The sequence below is a fragment of the Motacilla alba genome, chromosome 6 (assembly GCF_015832195.1).
Source record: "Motacilla alba alba isolate MOTALB_02 chromosome 6, Motacilla_alba_V1.0_pri, whole genome shotgun sequence".
Taxonomy (NCBI): Eukaryota; Metazoa; Chordata; class Aves; order Passeriformes; family Motacillidae; genus Motacilla; species Motacilla alba.
In genome coordinates this window covers 4830354-4853451 of record NC_052021.1, presented here as the reverse complement: position 1 = coordinate 4853451, position 23098 = coordinate 4830354, and the positions used below count along the sequence as shown (strand labels likewise).

At 45.4% G+C, this 23098-nt stretch overlaps 1 protein-coding gene across 16 annotated transcripts in view; it reads left to right on the top strand.

Annotated features, from left to right (window-relative positions):
* Positions 1 to 23098, top strand: part of PCDH15 (protocadherin related 15) — a 635072-nt gene that overhangs the window by 525926 nt on the left and 86048 nt on the right. For all 16 annotated transcript variants that reach the window (XR_005257309.1, XR_005257310.1, XR_005257316.1 and 13 more), the window contains 3 exons: positions 3265 to 3393; positions 15934 to 16239; positions 17170 to 17394. Coding sequence is in view for 4 of the 16 variants with exons in the window: in XM_038140145.1 (XP_037996073.1) it covers positions 3265 to 3393; positions 15934 to 16239; positions 17170 to 17394 (660 nt within the window). In the remaining 12 variants the exon portion in view is untranslated. The remainder of the gene's footprint in view (positions 1 to 3264; positions 3394 to 15933; positions 16240 to 17169; positions 17395 to 23098) is intronic.

The window sequence follows — 23098 nt, the reverse complement described above, 5'->3', positions numbered from 1 at the left end:
CATAAAAATAATGGAATCACAGTTTGTGTTGGAAAGGACCTTAAAGCCCATCCAGTGTCACCCCTGCCATGGGCAGGGACACCTTCCACTGTCCCAGGCTGCTCCAAGCCCCAAAGTCCAACCTGGCCTTGGGCATTTCCAGGGATCCAGGGGCAGCCACAGCTTCTCTGGACACCCTGGCCAGGCTCTCTACATTTTTCCATATGTTCTGATCCAGTGTCAGGCTGAAAAGAGACTCTGGCTGGTTTATCCCTGAACACGGGCAGTGATTATTTAGTCAGTGGGATTTTTAGTGTCTGGTGACTTTTCTGTGATTCCCAGCAGGGTTGATGATGTTGTTCCCAATCCTGCTCTGTGCTGCAGTTGTGGAGAAGCCCCTGTAATTCATTCTGGTTGTCAAACAAGGGCTTTTTTCAGAACACCGCATCAATCTGAGGTTGGAGCTTCAACAAATCTTTGGAGCCATCTAATGGGGATGTAAAAACGTGTGTTTTGGTCTATAATCTTTGATCACAGCACTTTCTGACATTAAAGTGCTGCCCTCAAAGACACACAGGTGAGTCCCATTTGGTGGTAAAGGTGGGCATTGCTGAGACAGCAGTGAGATAACAAATGTTTCCTGTATTTGGGTGAAATAGGGAGATTTTGAAGCATTCCCATTTCCCTTCTCAGTTTCAGAGTCTGTTACTGATTTTAAGGAAGAGAAGTCAGGGGGTTGCTGCTAACCCAGAGTCTGCTTTGAATTCTCCTTGTGATTTCACCCACTGTTGGTCATTTGCTAAACTGTGATTTTAAAAAAGGAAGATTATTTGAAATATTGGTATTATAACAATGATTTCTGAATTCATTCACATCTGATAATTTTCTAAACTATGACATATAAAAACATGGATTACTTGAAATATTGGTCTTCTTACAGAATCTTATTTTAACACCCTTGCAAGTTTAGGGAGAGGAGCATTTGATAAAATTTCCTAAACTAATTCTAGTATTTGGCAGCTCAATAAGGTGGGTTTTTTCCCTTGCAAAATACTATTTCTTTGCAAAAATCTTGCCTTTTAAATTCAGAAGTGAAATTTTAAATATGACAAGTGGAGCACTGGCCTGGGTGTGTTGGCTGATGGTAGGTGGGGATGCTTAAGATGAGTAAAGAATGGCCAGGAATGTGAAAAGTACTGAAAATCCTTAGGCAAGAGTTGGGAAAAAAAATCCAAAATGTTTATTTTCCTTCCTCCCTTTCTCCTTCTAAAATCCTCTCAAAGAAACAAAATGCTGCAGATGATCAACCACAGCCCATGAAAATTATCTGGAATGAAAAGAAATCTTTTCCAAATGGGAATTCCTGCCTTAAGCCATTGTTATTTAACACCATGTTGCCTCAGTTTATTACATGTGAGGGTGTTTATTTCCCTGAATTTCATGGAGCTGAGTTACCTTTGGAAAAGCTGATTTACATTCGGTGTGCATCACGGCAGAGCAAACATTCTGGAGTGGCTTTTGCGTGGACAAGAGGGCAGAAAGTGCATTTTCCTTTTAGATATAAAATGTGGGAATGGCAGTTTCAGGATCAATAAGCAAAGAACTGGGGCTCAGTAAACAGAAGCTGCCAGCCTGGGACCTAGTGCAGTCTTGGTTCAACAGCTTCTGGATTTTTAAAAATTTTTTTAAGTAGTGAAGAGTTATTTTATGCAGACTTTGGGAGCTCTGGGGACACTGAAAGCACACCAGCTGGATCTGGGGCTGGGAAGAGCTGATTGTGACACCAGTAGAGCACCAGAAGATGCATGTCTCCATTCAGACTTTTTGGTTGGGGTTTTGTTTAATTTCATTTTTTTCCTTCCTTTCTTTATTTTGCTGTTTGGGGGATTTTGTTAAGGGAAGATGGTTGCAGGTTTCTCTATGAAGCCTGTGAGGTGCCACTTTCAAACAGGTTTGTTCTTCCTAAAGCAAAGGATTTCTTCTGGGGTCACATCACCACAGGGCAGTTACTCTGAGTATCCTGTCATAAACATTTTGTGGAATCATGAAATTTTTATGGTTGGAAACAACCTCCAAGGTCATCAAGTCCAACCTGTGACCAGGCACCACCTTGTAACTAAACCATGACTGCAAAGTGCCACATCCTCTCACTTTTCAAACACTTCCAAGCATGGGGGCTCCAAACCTCCTCTTTTAAACCTATCCCAAGGCCTGAGCACCCTTTCCATGCAGAAATTCCTGCTGCTGGCCAAGCTGAGCCTGCCCTGGCCCAGCTTCAGGCCCTTTCCCCTTGTGCTGTCCCTGTTCCCTGGCAGCACAGCCCGACCCCCCCTGGCTGTCCCCTCCTGGCAGGGAGTTGTGCAGAGCCACAAGGTCCCCCCTGAGCCTCCTTTTCTCCAGGCTGAGCCCCTTCCCAGCTCCCTCAGCCCCTCCTGGGGCTCCAGCCCCTTCCCCAGCTCCGTTCCCTTCCCTGGCCACGCTCCAGCCCCTCCAGGGCTCTCTGGCCAGGAGGGCCCAAATTTCCCTCAGAGGAATTTGATGCAAAGGATCAGAACACACAAGATTTAAGCTTTAAGACACTGAGTTGGATGAATTTATTTAAAATTCAATATATTGAACACAATAATTTTTTAAATACATCAATATGGGGGTTTGGTCTGGAGCTCTCAGTCTATGGGAGCAGAGGAGAGGGATGTGACTCAAGCCAACACTCTCCACCTTTTGGATTCAATTTGGAAATTGAAAATTTCCACAGATATATTTTGTTGGCATTTTATATTAAATACAATTAATTCTCCTGTTCCCACCTCCTGGGATTCTAAAATTGGGTTGCAAAATAGAACATCAGTGTGGATTGGGGGAAGGATGATGCAGGGGGATGATACAGGATGATTATGCCACTTAATCAGCTTAGTTGATCATGACTGTGGTGTATTTTGCTTGATAAATCACTTATTTCCTTTTCACATTCTGGCAAATTTTGGTATTTCCAGATTTTTCCCTCCACTCACAACAAATACTCCTTAAATCCTTGAAGTACTATATAAAAATTGAAAGATAACTGATATTTTTCGTGCATCTCTAATATATGAGTCAGTCTTGAGCTTGCTTTGTCTTCCAAAAATTCAAGATAAACCCTTGAAACGCTTCTCTTTTCACAAAAAACATGTTTTAAAATTGATTATCTGCTTACCTGTGATTCTGCCCAATAAGTAACAGCAGGGTTGTCACCTGGGGAGCTGAAAAATAAAGAGAATTTCTTCAAAATGTTCTTTTTCTGCCTAGACTTCGACTGCTACTGTCAATATAGTGGTGACAGATGTCAATGACAACGGACCGGTTTTTGACATGTTTCTCCCCAAAAACCTCTCTGTGCAGGAAGAGGAAGCCAATGCTTTTGTCGGTCAAGTAAGGGTAAGTCAATAAAATTGTGTATTTTATTATCCAAGCTGTCCAGTTGATGAGGAAGGAACACAAAATAATTGTACCTCAGACAAAAACCCATCCAAATACCTTCAGCTGAAATGCAAACTCTCTATTTGTGGCTACAAAGTCACGTTTGGGGGGCTTTAAAATATTGGAATTGTTTTCTTGCCTGTGCTAAATACTGAAAACACTTTGTCACTTAAAACCAGCACATTACAAAGCTTGTTTTTTTAAGAAGTTCCACTGTAAAATCTTGGTGGTAACAGATTTACAGGGTCAAAACAGTGTTGCCACATTTTTAAATGATTTGTTTTGAGATAGAATTCAAACATGCTGAGCAAGTGACACCCGGGTGTATGAAATTGTCACACCTAGAGGAAATTTTGAGGCCATTAAGGGGAAAATCAGTTGAATCCTTGAGTGACATAATTGCTGACCTGGCATAAAAATAGGGGATAGTGTTAATTTGAGGGTTGGAAGCTGTAAATTTTTATAACACATGGGGGTCTTCTGGATGAGGATTCAGTCTCTTGAAGGAAAGATCACTTTTTTTTTTGGTAATGTTTGTTTTTCCTGACTCAAGGGAAAGAAAAAAAATATTAATTAGAGGGGTTTTCAAGCCAGAAGTTGAATATAATGTCTCATATCTGCTGCACTAAGGTTGGATCCAGCAGGAACTGTCAGTAAAAGAGGAATTGGGAAGCATTCTTCAGGAATTTAGGTAGAAAATGTGCCTTTTTTTTTTTTTCCCAGCAGCAACCATATCAAAAGCAAATGGGAGCTCCTTAAGTAGAAGCTTCAGAAAAACAGGACATTTTGGGTACCATGGGAACCCAAATACCCATAATAATCATGTTCCTTCCCATCCTTATTTTATTTAATAAGAAATCAGAGCTGGTCTTGGACAAAGTTGGGATCCCTTGGTGCAATTAAGTCAGTTTTGATAAATGGTTAAATTATTGCTCTGCTTTTTGTCATTGCCTTCCTGTGTGGTTGTTTTTCATTTTGCATCCTAAAAGGCACAGGTGGAACATTTCAAATCAGTCCCAAATATCCTTCAAATCCATTTTGTGCTTTGCTGGGGGCCCTCAAGGCTCAATCATCTTCTCAAACACCAGCTTGCCTCTATTTTGAGCTGTGACAGAACAGTAAAATACAACAAATAATTGCCACAAGAAGCTCCCTGGCTTCTAAATTAGTGCCATTTCTAAGTTGTGTGGAAATGAAAATATTTATTGTGGTCTTGGGATAGTTTATTCCTATTTGGCGTGACAGAAACTGCTTCTGTCATATCCTGGCCTGTTTATCCCTGGATGGAGAAAGCTTTTTCTTTATAGCCCAAATACTGGGTGTATTTCTCCTCTCTCATGTTCACAACTGCCAATTGATGTAGGGGTATCCATTGGAAATGCCATTCTGGGGTATAGAAAAGAGAAATTGGGGCATTTGGATTTTTTTTTCCTGGCTCCAATGAGGTTATTGAAATAATGGTGATGAGAGTTTGGGTGTAGCTGTGTTGTTTGAGGATATTCCTTAAAAACTGAAATAGCTTTTGGTGTGTTGTGCTTCTCTGTAGATAAAACCACAGCGGCTATGGGAGAAGTGTTAATGGGAATAAATTTTGTATGGAAGCTTTATTGTGGATAAAATGTACATAAAGGGCTATTTTAGGTGGGAATAGCCTGGTGAAATAAATCCTTATAGTACTGTGTATTTTCCCTACCAAGAATTAGCCCACTGCTTAACAAAGCTGCTTTGCAGAAAACTTTTTACTCATTTCAAATAGAAACCTAAAATCCGCCAGAGCAAGCAGTCATACAAGAGGATTTTAAATAAACAGACAGATTTTGTGGTGTCCCTTTCCCTTTGGAATGCCACCTTCCCTTTTTACCTGGGGAAAAAATATTGACAAGAGATTTTTACCTTAAAACCCAAGGTCTGTCCCTGCTGCTCATGGGAGCAGAGAACCTGGTGAGGAAGGTCATGGAAAAGGTGCTCAACCACTTTGCTCCCTCAGGATTTTTGACTCAAGAGGTTTGGTCTCAGGATTGTGTGCCTGGGCTCATTGTCAGAGTGGTTTGGGTTGGGAGGGATCTTAAATCTCATCCCATTCCAGCCCCGCCATGAGCAGGGATGCCTTCCACAACCCCAGCTTGCTCCAAGCCCTGCCCAGGCTGGCCCTGGACACTTCCAGGGAGGAGGATTTTAAGCAGTTTGGGGTATAAATCAGTCTGAACACTCCCAGGAATAACTCCTGCCACAGTCCAGAGATTTCCATGCTCTGCTTTGTTTTCAGTGGGAAAGCTGGACTTTCAAATGGATTCCCATAAGGACTTTGATAATATTTGGGGCTGATTTCCCAAGGAGATGTAGTAGGAAGGCAGGGAGAGGTTTCCTGTGGGAGAGGGAGGGTTTGGTATTGTATTTGCTGGGAATGTCCTGACAAAGGCAGGAATGATGCATCTGACTCCATGTTCTCAGAAGGCTAATTTATTACTTTATTGTACTATATTATATTAAAGAACACTATACTATAGTAAAGAATACAGAAAGGATACTTACAGAAGGCTCAAAAGCTAATAATGAAAACTCGTGACTCTGTCCAGTGTCTCAACACAGCTTGGCCCCAGTTGGCCAAAGAGTGAAAGCAGCTCACAGCAGAATCCAATGCAACAATCACCTGTGGGTAAACAATCTCCAAACTCATTCCACATGTGAGCACAACACAGGAAAAGCAAATGAGATAAGAATTGTTTTCCTTTTCTCTGAGGCCTCTCAGCTTCCCAGGAGAAAAATCCTGGGTGAAGGGATTTTATCAGAGAATGTGAATGCCACAGTTTGGAGCATTTATTCCATGCAGGCAGGCAATATCCACCCTTGGAAGTGCTCTCCCTCTCCAGCAGCTCTGCTGCCAGCTGGAGCTGCAGGAGGCACTGGCACAGAAGTGCTGCCTGTGGGCATTCCAGGAGCCTCCTGAAGATGAAAAGAACAAAAGCCAGACAGGATAATGCTGCCAGTGGAGCAGATGTGCTTCCAATCCTTTTATTTCACACTGTGTTCTCTGAATTGGGGCAGTCAGAGGTGGGTTGGGTTCCCTGCTGCTGCTTCCCCTCTGATCCTGGGGATCCCCCAGCAAGGCAGGAGTACAGCTGCTGTGTAGGAGTGGAATCCAAAAGCTCCAGCTGGAGACTCCACAGTGAAATTCAGGTGCTTTCTTGCAGTCTGAACCAGCTGGAGATGGGGCATCAGGATGATCTGTGTTGTACACTGCACTTTAATCAATCCCAGGGGCATGGGAGGTAAAAAAGATGGAATGACACTTAGGAAAGGGATCAATATATTGATCTGCAGGCATGTTCACAGCCTTGGGCAGGGGAGACAGTCCCCAGCAGTTTGTTGCACACTAAAAAAGCAGCCTGGGGTTAAATAAAAAGCTGTTGAGCTGATGGGGCCCTGGAGAGGAAAGACATCCCTTGACAGAAGTTTTTATTCATTTGGGGTTTTATTTATATCCAGCTTCTTTCACCCAAACCCATAATTCATTTGTTGTTGGATATTTTGGTGTCGTTGATCAGCACTGTGTGAAAACTTCAGCATGAACGTGTTGCTATCAAGGAGAGATAGCAACAGGGAAGGAAATGAGATGGAAAATGGGGATAAAGAATTATGTGCTCAAGTATCACTGGCCCTTGGGTCTTCCCTAAAATGGAAGCAGGATAAATTAATTCCAGTAATGAGAGCAGTTTGTAGAGTGTGTGATGCCTCTGTCACCTGCTTGGTTTTAAGTTACAAAAGAAATGCCTTAAGAAAGTTGTTTTTTAGGATGGACCTATTCTTCCTCCTGGAAAAGTTTGGAGGAATTTATTTGGTTGTACTGTACTAGCCCTCCTGAATGCTGATGAAATGTAATTATTTCCCAACAGAGCTTTCTGTCCATGGGTATCAGTGAATTCTTACATGCTCCTGTTTTTATTTAATAAATTCATGAGGTGGTAAAGCCTGGATCTAAAGCCCGATTTAAATTTCACGGCTGTTGGGTAAAGCTTGTTGTGTTGGACTAAATGACCTCTGGAGATCTCCCACAAGCAGCTCCTCCTGTGTTTCTACAAGCAGGAAAAACTCCTTTAAAATGCTAGTGAGGAATTATTGCCCATGCACATGGAATGGTTGGGATGAGATGAGCTATAAGGTCCTTTCCATCCCAAAGCATCTGTGATTCTATGATTTTATTACATTACAGTTTTTTGTGGAGAAGTCTAGAAAGGAATCTTGAGTTTTCCTAAATCCCCACTGCATTGTTTTTGGTGTGAAGGGTGTGATTTCCCAAAACCAGGACTGCAGATTGCACTTTGTCTGTGTTAAAGATACAGGCTCCTTAAAATAAATTCCCAAATTTCCTGGACTTTTAGACAGCTTGAAGGAAAATTAGAGGTGGAGGAAACAGAAGACCAGGAAAAAAGGGAGATTTATTGGCAGGAGAGGACAATCCAGGAGGGAAAGGACCCAAGCTTTTGGGGAAGATTAAAATCACAGGCTCTGAAGTAATCTCAAATACTCAGAGTGAGTCCAGGACTCCTGCTCATTGCATGATCCAGTGGCTAACAGTGCAGTTTGAATTCATCTCATAGATGTAAAACCAACAGGAGCAGCTGGGATTTGAGTCAGAATCCATAAAAAAACAAATTAGACCCCAAAATCAGAGAATCAGAATGTGGCAGGTGAACTCCAAGCAGAGAAAGTTCAGACTTCATTTATTATAAGTGGTTGGATAGTCATAAGATCATTGGGAGAGAACCTTGGTGATATAATTTTTTTCAGTTTATTAATGAATTTGTCCCCAGGGAGGATAGACTGGACTTTAATAAGGCTTTCAGCACTGTCTCTCTCAAGATCCTCATGGAGATGCCGGTCACAAAAGAATTTCATGTGCTTCTAGTTGGATTTTCTTGTTTGTTAAAAGGCAAATTCCCCTTAAACAGGATTGATGTCTCAAGTCCAAAGCTGTGGCATCAGGAGAAAGAGGTGGGGTCATAGATTTGGGCTGCTCATTTCCATTCCAGACCATCAGTGCTGGACAGAATTACCTCTTCCTGCTGGCACCAGGGAATTCCTGGAGGATATCTGGCAGCAGTGGCTGCAGCCACAGTTCCTCATCTTTTTCCACTGCTCCTTGAACTTAGGTCAGCTTGGGCACAGATCAAAGCGGTTAAAAAATCTCCTTGCCACCCATAAAGTGGCCTCTTAAGTGAAAAGGATTTCAAAAGCTGTGCTTTTGCCTTCCCTGTTCCCAAAATTTATTGTATTTGTACATTCATCTGCATCTTTGCCCTCCAGATAATATTTATGCTTTAGTGCAGTGGAAATATTGATATTTGTTATCAGCGTGTTCATGGCAGTTGACTGTTGAGAGTCCAAGGATTTTTCCAGGAAAGGAATTCTTGGTTTTGTCTGCTGACACGTTACATTTTGAGATGCCTTTAAGCCCTGTTCTCTCTTTCAGTTTGATGCCAAACTAAATCTTCTGAATCAATGATTTCATGTCTTTGGTTCATGCCCTTATAGGATTTTGATGCCTGATTCCCATCCCTGGAAGTGTCCAAGGCCAGGCTGGATGGGGCTTGGAGCAGCCTGGGATAGTGGAAGGTGTCTCTGCCCATGGCAGGGGTGACACTGGATGGGCTTTAAGGTCCCTTCAAACTCAAAGACAAGAGAAATTCCAAAAAGTAACTGTAGAGGAATATTTGGGAGCCCGGCTAAATGTGCAGAGTTTAAACAGAATATTCCATCTGTGATTTAGAAAGGTTTGTTTGGGGAGGGCTTTTTGGTGTTTTGTTTTTTTCTAGTGTGCAAATGCATTGATTTAATCTCTTGATCATATCATTGCCAAAGAACACACTCATCAAAACCCAAATTTTTTAATCACCCTTCAAGGACAACCAAGTCTCCAAGGCTGGGATTGTGTTGTGTGCCAGCCTGAAGAAAGCTGGGCTGGTTGAAGCTATGAAGCATTAAAATGTGATTAACTCATGTAGGAGATTCACCGGCCCATCCAGTGATGGGTTTGCAGCCACGAGCTTTTGGATTTTCATTTCTTTTCATTTATATTTGCTCTTAGGGTTTAACTGCTCCTAATGTGCTGTTTTGTTTGGAAGCACATTTAATTGGTTTTGGAATTAACCCTCCAGGTGCACTGGAGTTGGCAGACACTGTGGAAGTAATCATCCAGGGTTCTTCTGGCTTGTCTAATGCCTAAAAATAGGGCAATGTATGAAAATTATGTCAGTATTTGAAAATTTACAGGGTGTTTCCTTTATCCTACTCTGAGTGGAGTGAAGGATAAACTGCCATGACTGGGGAATTCAGTAGGATGCTGAAGTTCCTGGAGGATATCCACAAAACCGGCAGGATTTTTCTGAAGGATGTGTGTGCACTTGGGTCTTAAAGAAGTAGAATTTGCCTTGAAATTGCAAGACTGCCAAAATAAAAGAATCAAAGACTGGTTTGGGTGAGAGGGACCTCAATGCCCATCCAGTGCCACCCCTCCCATGACAGGGACAACTTCGCTGTCCCAGGTGCTCCAAGCCCTGTCCAACCTGGCCTTGGACACTGCCAGGGATCCAGGGGCAGCCACAGCTGCTCTGGGTACCCTGTGCCAGGGCCTGCCCACCCTCACAGGGGAAAATTCCTTCCAATATCCCATCCATCACTTCCCTCTGGCAGTGGGAAGCCATTCCCTGTGTCCTGTCTTTTCATCCCTTCTCTCAAGTCTCACCATCTCTCCTGTAGCTCCTTCAGGCACTGGAAGGTCAGTGAGGTCACCCCAAAGCTTCTCCTCTCCAGGTGAACAATCCCAGCTCTCCCAGCCTTTCCTCCCAGCAGAGCTGCTCCATCCATCTAAGAAAATTTAAAAGTGAAAGGCTGTGAAAAGCTGGCAAGAAGCAGCAAAAGAGAGGAAAAGCCTTTCTGAACTTTAGGAAAGAAGGAAAGTCCAAACTTTTATAGATGACTGATGCTCCCTCCTTAAAATACTTACAAATATTTGGTTTATGACGAAGAGGTCAGGCACATTTCAGATGTTTGTGGCCTCTGACTGCATCTGGGAGATGTTAATTTTGTCCTGTGGGCACAAACTGTAATCTCCCTGCAAAACAAGTCCAAAATCCAATCTAACACTCCCACCCACACTTGATTTGCTTTTTGACACAAATGAGGGGCTTGGGAATACTTCCAACCCAGAGTAATAAACCCATTAAATCCTCAATAATAAACCTATTAAACCCCTAGTATAAAAGAATCATGTTATCTGCCACGAGAACAATAATTCTCACCAACAGCATCATTTGCATCCTCCAGCACAATTCCTGCTTTGAGCTGTGGAATACTGGGGGAGCTGTCCAAAATCAGGAGTTTGGTTGGCTTGGGTAGGGACTGGGGGAACTTTTGCTCCTGAAGAAGGGAAATTTAAACTGAAGGAAGCTGGTTTGGTGGCAGAGTGGTCCCTAAGAAATGTTTCAGCCTTCAGGAAAGAGGGATACCCACCATGCTTGTCTCTGATTTAGAGACAGGTAGGAATAGTGTTTGCAAACAAACATAAGGTTTGTTTTGCTGTTTTCCAGCTCCTACATTCCAGGCACAAATCCTCAATTAACCTGCCTAAATCCTGTCACCATCGTGAGCAAGAGTTGAGGATACAACAGGAGGTTTTTTTGCAAAGGATGATAATGATGTAATGAATATTGTTGACATTCAAGCCCTTGTCATTATATTTCAGAGTTAATGATCCTTCAGAGGTGTCTTAGTCATTCCCATCTCCCAGGACTGTGTTTTCCTGCTGTCTGAGATGGAGGGAGATAATTTGTTACTCCGGAACCCTGTTGGTTTATATTCCTGAAGGTTTCCTGATGATGTGGAAGCAGAGCAAGTAACACAAATCTGAATTTACCACATCAGGTAAAGGCTGTCACCTTGTGGGTGATGGCATCTCAAATAAATGTGGGATGTATTTTCTGGGAAATAAAGTAGTGAGCCATTCATATTCCCAGGTTTCCATGTTTGTTTTATCATGCAGTACTTAATGAATTAGAGACAGAAATAAGAGTCATCCTGGAGATCTGAGGAGTCACCAGAATAACAGCAGTGCTTGTTCTGTCTCTTTGCATGGACACGTTTTTCCTGATTCTGGATAAACACCAGGAGATGTATCCTGGGCTCATCCCACCATGTGGAGGGAGGGGATGCTCCCCTTCTCTTATGCTCAGGTGAGGCCTCACCTGGAATTCTGTGCAAGTTCTGGTGCCTCCAGCATAAGGAGGACATGGAACTGTTGGAACAGGTCCAGAGGAGGCCTTGGAGTTGCTGAGGGGTCTGGAGCATCTTCCCTATGGCTGGGAGAGCTGGGAATGCTCAGCCTGGAGAAGGGAAGGGTGTGTGGAGACCTCACAGCTCCTTCCAGGGCCTGAAGGGACACAGGGGACCTGGAGAGGAACCCTGCATCAGGAACTGGAGTGACAGGACAAGGGGAAGAGCTTCCCACTGCCAGACAGAATAGATGGGATATTGGGAATTAGGAATTGTTCCCTGGGAGGGTGGGCAGGCCCTGGCACAGGGTGCCCAGAGCAGCTGTGGCTGCCCCTGCATCCCTGGCAGTGCCCAAGGCCAGGCTGTACTTCGGGGCTTGGAGCAGCCTGGAACAGTGGAAGGTGTCCCTGCCCATGGCACTGGATGGACTTTGAGGTCTTTCCAACCCAAACCATTCCAGGATTCTGGGGTTCTATGACATGGGTGAGGTAGAAATGGGCCAGCATTTCAGATGCAATGGCACTATGGCCCTGTCTTGGAAGCTCTACTATTCCTTTTGTAGTTTACCTCTTCTCGTTAGTTCCCTCCTCTTGTTTGGGTTTTTTTTTATTCTGGTTTAGGTTTTTTTGGTCTAGTTTCCATGTTGCCTGTGTTCCCAGTGGCCTTTGAGGGTTGTGTTGCCTCCAGCAATCACAGCTGCTGTTTCTGCTGCCTCGTGTCAGGTAGGAGCAACCTCTGCAAGGTTGTGCAGAGCCTTCTGCCTGTGAATACATCTGTAGCTCCTTTTAGGGTCTGGTGTCATCTGGTGGCCCTTTACATACCAAAATTTCAGGACTCTCACCATATTTTTTGTGCAAATCACTGGGGTTGAGTTGTGGTAGAAAGCCTTGAGGAGCACCGGAATGTGCTCTCGCCTCTTTTTAGTCCTGCCTTTTTCTCCCTGGCTTTGGGACTTTCTTTAGGATTCAGGTGATATGGGAATGAACTGTTTCCTGGCTTGTGTCCACCTCTGTACCTGTTCACTCACAGAATTCAGCCCAGTGTTGATAATAACCAAATGGTTCCTGTTGTCAGGGTCCAGATAAATTCAACCAGAGCTGGTTTTTTGAAGCAGAACTTTCTGGAAGCTCCCCATTTTCCACACCTCCTGTTCTCTCACTTCCTGGGAAGTCTTGTACCTGTTGATGACAGATCTGGGCGTGAAATTTGGGTTAAAGTTGTCCATTTTGGTACAAAGTGATGACTGCAAAGAAGGACAGAGAATGTCCACACCAACAGCAAGTCCTTGTCCAAGGAGCTGCTTCCCACAAGCTCTGAGAGGCTCTGGGAAATTATTTCCATGTGGGAATAGTTGTGCACCCTTGAGACAGGATTCTTTTAGAAAACAGATTAAACTCTTTTTTTCTTATCCATAGAGAGAACATTATCTCTTTTCAAGTTTAGAGTGATAAAAATGTTAACTCTTCACCGGTGTTACGGCAGTATAATCCCAATTAGACAATTGGATTTAGTAATGATGCTTTGCTTGCTACTCTTTGTGGAAATATGTGTTTAATATCTTTATCAAGGATCTGGATGAGAGGATCAAGTGCACCCTCAGTCAGTTTGTGCAGAACCCCAGGCCAGGTGGGAGTGTGTCTGTGCAGGAGGCAGGAAGCTCTGCAGAGGGCTCAGGGCAGGCTGGATCCATGGGCTGAGGTTCAGCAAGGCCAAGCGCTGGCTCCTGCCCTGGGGTCAGCCCAGGCCCTGCAGCTCCAGGCTGGGCACAGGGGCTGCAAAGGGCCCGTGGGGAAAGGCCCTGGGGGCTGTGCCAGGGCTGGGCAGGAGCCCAGGGGTGCCCGGGGGCACGAGGCCGATGGCCCCTGGGCTGTGCCAGCCATGGGGTGCCACAGGCCCAGGGCAGGGCCTGTCCCCTGGGCTGGCCCTGCTGAGGGACCCCGAGGGCTGTGTCCAGCTCTGGGCCCTCCTGGCCAGAGAGCCCTGGAGGGGCTGGAGCGTGGCCAGGGAAGGGAACGGAGCTGGGGAAGGGGCTGGAGCCCCAGGAGGGGCTGAGGGAGCTGGGAAAGGGGCTCAGCCTGGAGAAAAGGAGGCTCAGGGGGGACCTTGTGGCTCTGCACAACTCCCTGCCAGGAGGGGACAGCCAGGGGGGGTCGGGCTGTGCTGCCAGGGAACAGGGACAGGACAAGGGGAAAGGGCCTGAAGCTGGGCCAGGGCAGGCTCAGCTTGGCCAGCAGCAGGAATTTCTGCATGGAAAGGGTGCTCAGGCCTTGGCAGGGGCTGCCCAGGGAGCTTTGCAGTGCCCATGCCTGGAGGTGTCCCAGGAAGGGCTGGAGGTGGCCCTCAGTGCTCTGGGCTGGGGACAAGGTGGGCACTGGGCACAGCTGGGACTCCATGGGCTGGCAGGGATTTTCCAGCCTCAATCATTCTGGAATTGTGTGAACCAAATCAGTCCTGCAGAACGTGGCAAAGGTGTCTCTGCCTTAGGTTGTTCACAAATGAGTTCACAACATTCATAGTCATGTTTTTAAACCAGTTGCAAAGCCTGCCATATATTTGAAAGTAATTTTAATTTCCTTTCCTAAACAAGAAGTTTATCTATTCTAAAACATGCTTCCAAACTAACCTGATGCAAAACTGTTGTCTCATGAGAATTTTTTGTCACGGTTTCCAATTATAGGCGTATTTCAGATTACTCTTGGAGGTTCCTATGGGGCTTTTTGGTTTGTTTGTTTGGGGTTTTTTTTTCAGATCTGTTATTTCTACAGAGGAAATGGAATTGATTGGAAATTAAGGAAATCCAGCTGACAGATGTGGATTAGAAGGATTCTATATACCAGTGGACCAGTCAGAATGAAGTTGTTGCAAACCCTCCTTAGCACATGGGCATGATGCAGGGAAGAAACACAGTGATTGTTTTCCTTATTAGCAATTTTAATTAACTTCTAATTGATTTCTAGCAAGATAAATGGTTTCATTACCAAGCCTTACAATGAACACCATCACCAGAATTAAGCATTCCCGGCGACTGTTCTGAAAACAAAACATGCAAATCTCTTATGATCTTCACAGATGTCATTCATAAAGGCAAATAAATGAGAATAGAGTAGGGCAGAGTGCCCTTTGTATAATTTACGTAACCTTGTTCATCACACCCTAATTTAATTAAGAAGAGGCAAAATAACAGGTCAGCATTTCAACCTGAGAGCTCTATGAAAACCTATTAATTTTGTCCATCCCTATAATTATGTGATAACAAGAATTATTTGGCTGACACTGAAATCTGAGGCTTGGCTCAGTATGTGAGAACAAAGGTACCAACTAAAGAAATTGAGGTGGTTTTCTGTGGCAGTCATCAGCCTGTTGTGAGCACAGAAGAATAAGGATGAAATGTGATAATGTTTGGGTTTGAAGAACAGGATGAACAAAACAGAAATGTAAGTAGTTCTTCAGAGAGCAGCGATGAAAATATCACTGAGTGTGACAAATGTGTTAAGTGGAAAAAAAATTTCTAACTCATGTGTCCCTTCTGTCTGTCTGCTTCCATCCTTCACCTAAATTCATTTTCCATAAGGATTTGGGCAGCAGTGAAATACTACATCAGGGTTAAATAAAAGTTCCTCTCAGACACCACCCAATCCTAAATAACCCTCAGCATTAGAATTGTCTGAGGGCTTGGCTTCACAAGCATCAAATTCATCCTCTGTTGAAGTTCAGAGAAACATAGGATAGAGTCCCAGAATCATTTAAGTTGGAAAAACTTCTAGGATTTAGTCCAGTCCTGGAAAACCTCCTCCAAACCTGTGTCTGATCCCAGCCCAGAGCACTCAGTGCCATGTCCAGGCCTCCTTGGACACCTCCAGGCATGGGCACTGCAAAGCTCCCTGGGCAGCCCCTGCCAAGGATTCCTGCTGCTGTCCAAGGTGATCCTCCCCATGCGCAACTCCAGGCTATGTCCTCTTGTCCTGTCAAAAGTTTCCAAAGCTGAGCAGATAAATGTGCCTTTTCTCCTGAAGGGATCCAGTTAGCCTGGCTTCTGTCACTGGGAATGGAGCCATTTGTTTCTGTGGGATGTTTTATCTTCAGTCAAAGCACAGACAAAGGCAGGCTGCCCCAGACACCACAGTTTTCGCAGAATCCCTCCCTGCCTCACCTGGTTTCTGTCCTGTGGGCATCTCCCTTGGAGTTTTGTAATTTGTGCATTAACCCATGGTTTTCCTGTTGTCTCTTCAGGCTACAGATGCAGATGCTGGGGTGAATGGGCAAGTCCATTACAGTCTGGCCAACTTCAACAACCTGTTCCGGATCACCTCCAACGGCAGCATTTACACGGCAGTGAAGCTGAACAGGGAAGTGAGGGATCACTACGAGCTCGTGGTGGAGGCGACAGACGGCGCTGTGGACCCGCGGCGCTCCACGCTCACCCTGGCCATCAAGGTGCTGGATATTGATGACAACAGCCCCGTGTTCACCAACTCCTCCTACACTGTCTGTGTGCCAGAGAATCTCCCCCCAGGAACTGTCTTCCTGCAGCTGGAGGTAAGGAGGTGGTGGGTGAAGGTGGCACGTGTTTGTTCTGCTATATTCAAGGTTCTTATTGATCTCGGCAGTGAGACTGCAATAAAAGATTGGGGACTGGAGCATGGGGGTAAGTTCTTTTGCCCAGAGAAGCTGTGGCTGCCCCTGGATCCCTGGAAGTGTCCAAGGCCAGGGTGGATGAGGCTTGGGACAACCTGGGACAGTGGAAGATGTCCCTGCCCATGGCAGGAAGTGGCACTGGTTGGGCTTTGATGTCCCTTTCAACCCAAACCCTTGTGGGATTCTGCGATTCTGAAAAATGCTTGGCCCTTTGCCAGGTTCCAAAAAATTCTTTAAAGATAAGGTTATTTAGGAAATAATAGCAATTAATAAAAACAAACAGTGAAACAGCAAAACCTACACTGCCACCATCCACACAGGCAGACAGCTATGGGCCAAGGGGAAGAGTTTTAAGCTAAGAGAAGAGAGATATTAATCAGATGTTAGGAAGGAATCGTTCATTAGAACGGTGGTGAGGGGCTGGCAAAGGGTGCCCTGAGCAGCTGTGGCTGCCCCTGGATCCCTGGCAGTGCCCCAAGGCCAGGCTGGACAGGGCTTGGAGCAGCCTGGGACAGTGGAAGGTGTCCCTGCCCATGGCAGGGGTGGCACTGGATGGTATTAAGGTCCTTTCCAACCCAAACCATCCTGGGATTCTGTGATCCTGGCAGTGGCCAAAAGCAGGTGCCCAGGAAGGAGAACTAAGACCAGCTTCAGTTTCCATTGCCATTTTCCCACAGCTTGAGCCTTCAGTGAATTCTTCATTCCTTATGTCTGTGCACATTGAATACAAATACAGCTAAACTCAAGAGGTTCTCAACAGTTTGCCCTTTAAACCTCAGAGGGATATTTTGTGAGGATGGATTTTGTTTGATGTCCCTGTGTTCCCTGCAGGCCAAGGACGTGGACCTGGGTGCAGATGTGAACTATCGCATCCGCACTGAGGAAGCCCGGCAGCATTTTGCCCTGAACAAGCACACGGGAGAGCTGTCGCTCCGGAAATCCTTGGATTATGAATCCTTCTCTGACACAGAGGCAACCTTCACCTTCCTTGTGGAAGCCTTCGACAGCAAGGGCACCATGCCACCTGGGCTGGCCACTGTCACCGTCAGAGTCAAGGTAAAGGGGTCACTCCTCAGCCAGCAGCATCCTCTCCCTGTCGTGCCAGAATATTCCACCACCATGCAGTATCCTTAGGAAGCACCAGCACTCTCTGCTCTCCTGCACCTCACTTGTATTGGTCTTATTCTGTTCAGTTAAACACACACTTAATAACAGCTGTAATTGTTTTCCCCATGTGCAATTACATAGTTAAATCCTGGATTTATGAAATCAAAGAACACCTGACACAAATACAACTTTTAGAGAGTCCATTAGACTCTCTAAAAGGCTGAAATAAACCCTCATGGAATTGTTTCAAAAGTGACACGATCACTTTTCAGCCCACAAGTTGTGATTTTAAGACCCACTGGGGTGTATTGAGTGCTGGTGTGGCACAGCACATCCTGGATTCCAGATTCTGCTGTTGGAAAATCCAGCTCTGCAAAGGAACAGCCTGATTTAGTGTCTTGCACCATGAACTGCAGTGAGCTACAGCCTCACCTCAGGGTTTCAGGGGCCTCCCCAGGGGTGCTGGTGTCTGTTTGGGAATGATCCACAAATGAAAAGTGTTTTATCTGGGACAGCAGCACTTCTCCATCTTTATTTCCCTGTGTCCAAGAGGAGAGCTCAGATGCCTTAATCCTACCCCTGGCATTCCCAAAGGTGCAGCTCTGTCAGTCATTCTGTCCTATGGAGCAGTTGCTTGAGTTTTTGGGAACTGTGGGAGAAAAAAGACTTTAATTGCTCAGATTTTAGCGAAGGAGCAAAAATTGTAGCAGGACCAAGAGCACAGCTCACAAATGTTCAGTTTAAATGTGTCTGAGAAGAGTGTTTGGCAGTCTGGGGTTCAGCCTATTCTGTAGCTGCAGGTGCTTGAATTGCCACTTGGTTTTGAGTAATTCTGTTTGTCAGTCTCTACTGAGCTCACAGTTCTTTTAGGACAGTAAATGTCTCCCATTATTAGCTCTGGTGACAATGCCAGAAGGCTTCTATGATGCTTCTCTGTCTGCAGAATGTCTCAGTGTGAGGTGCAGGTCACCTGTTTCTGACTAATCTGTGCTTTTCCCCAGCACATTCCACGTCATTGACAGGAAGCAGCTTTTCATCATTCCCTGAGCTGCTTCTCTTGGACTTTTACAGAGCAAGTTGCTCAAACCTCAGGTTTTTTCCTTAAAAAACCTTTTCCCAGCACACTGGATTTTTTGAAATAATAGTTTGGGTTGGTTTGGATTGGTTTGTTGGGGTTTTGTAAAGGGTTTTAAATAGGATTGTGTTCAGAGAAAAGCTGTTGTCTGTTTGATTGTGTGGTTGATTGTATCAATTAATGTCAAGGAAAATTTTAAGTTCAAGCTGTCAAGTACAGCTTGGAGGCCTCAGTGTACCAGCAGCTTGTGCACATTCAAAGCATGAAATAGAGAATTTAAGGAGGGGACTAATAGGATCAAAAAAACAGTTCATGCTCTCTTGGAAGCTCTTCCCACACATGAGCAACAAAACGGGAGCAGGATGATGCTTTGGAGAGGCAGGAATACCAGGCTGGAGCCAGAAATAACAATTTTGGAGTAAAAGGTGTTTGGCTGGGGGCAGAACAGGGCCTGGGAGGGAGGACAAGCAGGGGATACTTTAAGTGAGAGAGAAAATACATCAAATTTAAGGTGAGTGTTTTCATACTCAGTGGCAGGCTGAGTTTTGCAAGAGATCAGGGGACATAATCAAATATTATTTAAATGCTGAGATGAAGATGGTGCTTAGCTTCCAGCCTGGAGTGAGAGGTAGGACAGGGGAATTTTGAGTGGCGCTTGAGAGAATGGAGGAGGACTTGTGGAAAAGCCAGATTTACTATCTCAATGTGTTGGGTAGATGTCATTAGCAGGTTTTATGTCAGGTGGCAGATATTTTGAACATTGGTGACAAGTGATGTCTGGATGGTTTAATTTGAGCTTAAAGATGACCTTCCCAGATACAAAATTCACAGAGCTGAGGGTGGAGGGTGAAGGCAGAACCCTGTGGTGTCCCTGTTTGAGATGGGGAGGATCCTCGAGACACCTCAGAAGGCTGATCCAAGAGTCAGAGCAGCAGGAGCAGGGTGCGGAGTCTTGAAACCAAGTGAGAACAAGAACAGGCCACCCTTTCCCTCCCACTCAGCATCTTCTGCTCCTGCTGCAGGAACTGGATGCATTTCCTCTGAGTAGTTCCTGAGCTTTCCCTTTATTTAGAGGCTGGGCTTTGAGTAATTACTTTAATACAGGGTTTGAGAGCCCAGATAGGAACTAAACCAAGTGCAGATGCCCCACAGCCCCAACATAAGAACACAAAATTGAACTAGAGGGAAGTGGGGGGAACAGAGGCAGTGCTGGGGCCAAGCTCATGTCACCATCACAGATCCAGCCCCTCCAACCCTCAGGACTTTATTTTTGTTATTACTGAGTTCTCCAGCCCTCTGGGGCTCCCACTGCTCCGCTCACATTTGTCATTTCTCTCAGCCCGGCTCTTCACTGCAAGCACTGTAATTTTTCCTGGGTAATGGAATTGTGTTAAGCAGCTATGGATGTCTGATGGTGTCGTCCATCATTTGTGTGATATCCAGCAGAATGAGCACACCCAGAGCCCCCTGCTCCCTGTGGCTGCAGGAGAGGATGCACACTGGGCTGTTCTTTGGACTCTCAGCCCTTGGCATGACAAGTTACAAATAGTTTGTATTAACCTGCCCTGAACTAGGTCGAGGCACAGATTGCAGAGCGGGGCTTCCACTGCGGGAGGAATAACTTCATCTGTACCCTCACGTGGGGATGGAACAAGTTATTGGCCTCTGCTGCAGCCAAAAGGCTCCTTGCAGTGTAAGGATGTCCTAGGACTCCTTTGGCAGAGAAAGCCAAAGGTGAATCAATGAATTCATAGAATCATTTAATTGGAAATGACCTCTGAGATCACTGAGTGAAACCATTAACCCCCCACCACTAAACTGTGTCCCCATGTACCACATCCACACTTCTGAGCATTGTAACACCTTCATCGACCCTTCTTCCAGGGATTGTAACGCCTCCTCTGCCCTGGGCAGCCCCTTCCGATATCTGGCTGCCCTTTGGGTGAAGAATTCTCTCCTAATATCCAACCTGAACCTCCCCTGGCACAGCTTGAAGTTCTTTCCTTCTGTCCTGTCGTTGTTTTCTGGAAGAAGAACCTGATCCCCACCTGACTCCAACCCCTCTCAGGGAGTCATAGAACGATAATTACTGCATCCATTCAAGTATTTCTAAGGAGGAATAGTCTTAAGTGGCACTAATTTCTTCCCACCACCTCAAACAGACCAAGATTTTTCTCTTTTCCCTGTTCTCAGATTCCTTTGACTGCTTTCTTAACTTTTCCTCCTGAAGCTGCAAGAAGCCATGGGGTGTCTGGGAGGGCTGAGTTGGTTTTGCTTCTCGTTGTACACACAAGCATCCCCTCACAATCCAGATGATTCCCAGGACTGGAGAAAGCAAAATCCTTGCAGTTCAAATTATTAGGATTTAGCATTTGGAAGGAACTGTTGTGGTAATAGGGTTTGTTAACAGAAACAGTTGCTCTTAAGTGAGTAATGTGTTCCTAAACATAAATAATGAAAATTTCTGTATCATGGGGCCTGTAAAACCTCTGCATATTTTATGCTGTGTCCTCCTATTCTTATTACCAGCATTTTTTGGTATTATTTTGCCTTTTCTTGTTTGTAGAAGCGCTTTTCTTCTCTTTGTGGGTTGGGGATTGGTTTGCTTTGAAGTTTTTCAAGGACATTGTGTGGTGGAATGAAACCATTGTTACAGGTGAAGGATTCAGAGTGAGAGAGCAACAAAAATAAATAAAAACCAGAGGGTTTCAGTTCTAACAATGCCAAAAAAATGAGGATTAGGAGGCAGTGAGGTGATTGAGAGCTGGCTGATCACAGGGGTCATGATCAGTGGCACAGGGCGTGATTGGTGGCTGTCACTGCAGGTGTCCCCAGGACTCAGTGCTGATCCCAGGATTATTTAAATTGTTCATCAGTGATTGTGGAGGAGCATCCTCAGGCATCAGTACAGGCTGGGGGGGCAGCTCTGTAGGGAAGGACCTGAGGGACACCGAACTGTCCCTGGGCCAGCAGAGTGTCTTGGGGGACACCGGGCTGTCCCTGGCCAGCAGAGTGTCCCGGGGGACACCGAGCTGTCCCTGGGCCAGCAGAGTGTCCCGGGGGACACCGAGCTGTCCCTGGCCAGCAGAGTGTCCCGGGGGACACCGAGCTCTCCCTGGGCCATCAGAGTGTCCTGGGGGCCAGGAGGCCAATGGGAGCCTGGGGGCAGCAGAAAGATCCATGCAATGATCATATTTTTCCATTTAAAGAACAGAGCAGCCTTATAAAACTTAAAGGAAGGTGAAAAAAATCAGCTGGATTGCCTCCAAAATATTTCTCATTTCTGGTGACACTAATGGAATAACAAGCCTGGGGTTGGGCTGCAGTGCTGGTAAACAGATTTATTTCTTCCCTTCCGTCTCAACTGATCAGTTCAATCATCTGCCAGTCATTTATTGCCTCGTGTATTCCATCATGAATATTATCCCTTAATTTATAGGATGAGCTACTTTAGGGCCTGCTGAGCACTAAATGGGAAAGGGATGCAGTTGTGCCATGTGAGCAAGGCCCTGTTCTGTGCAGCTTCAGACAAAGCCCTGGGCAAAGCAGCTGTGCACCCGCTCACAGACAAAATTTAAGGGGCCACTTTGGCTATATCAGCATCATCAGAAGGGTTTGAACTTGGTTTTAATTAAGGTGTGTTCATTATGAGAGGCCAAGAGGATAGGAAGGGAAGTTCTTGATACTCCAGTATCTGGTGAAATCAGGTATTTAATGGAATCCCAGAGTGGTTTGGGTTGGAAAGGACCTTAAAACTCATCCTGTTCCACCCCCTGCCATGGGCAGGGACACCTTCCACTGTCCCAGGCTGCTCCAAGCCTCATCCAGCCTGGCCGTGGGCACTGCCAGGGATCCAGGGGCAGCCACAGCTGCTCTGGGCACCCTGTGCCAGGGCCTGTCCACCCTGCCAGGGAACAATTCCTAATTCCCAATATCCCATCCATCCCTGCCCTCTGGCAGCGGGAAGCCATTCCCTGTGTCCTGGCACTCCAGGCCCTTGTAAGTTCTCTCTCTCCAAGGTCCTGAATCCAGTCATTGCTATCAAAGAGAATTTAATGCTGGACAGATGCAGAGATGGAGTTTTCAGCACAGAGAGACTTTGACAACAAATATTTGGAGCAAGTCCTGGGCTTTGTTCTGAGCAGAGCCCAAAGCCCCAGATGTGTTTTGCTTGTAAACAGGTAAATAATTGAAGATTACATCTGATGGCTTCTTAAAACACCTCTAACCCTTGCACAGAAGTGGATGCAGCACATGAGTGCAATCCCCAAGCACAGGTTCAGGAATGGGGCAGTAAACCTCCCACAAAGAGGTTGTAAGAAGTCATGAAATCACCTTTTAAATGTGAGGCACAATCCCACAAGTGGGGCCAAACTGCAGCATCTTAAAACCTTCCCCAGTTCACTGCTCCAGCCACATAAATCCAGGCTGCCATTAACTCAAATCCAGGCTCCTATTAACCATCAGACATGCTCCAAAATATGGGAATGGGAAATCTGGGAAATGGGTTCTCCATATTTCTCACTTTCAAATACCTGGACTGCCTGTTTTGACAGTAAGGTAATAACAGATTTATAT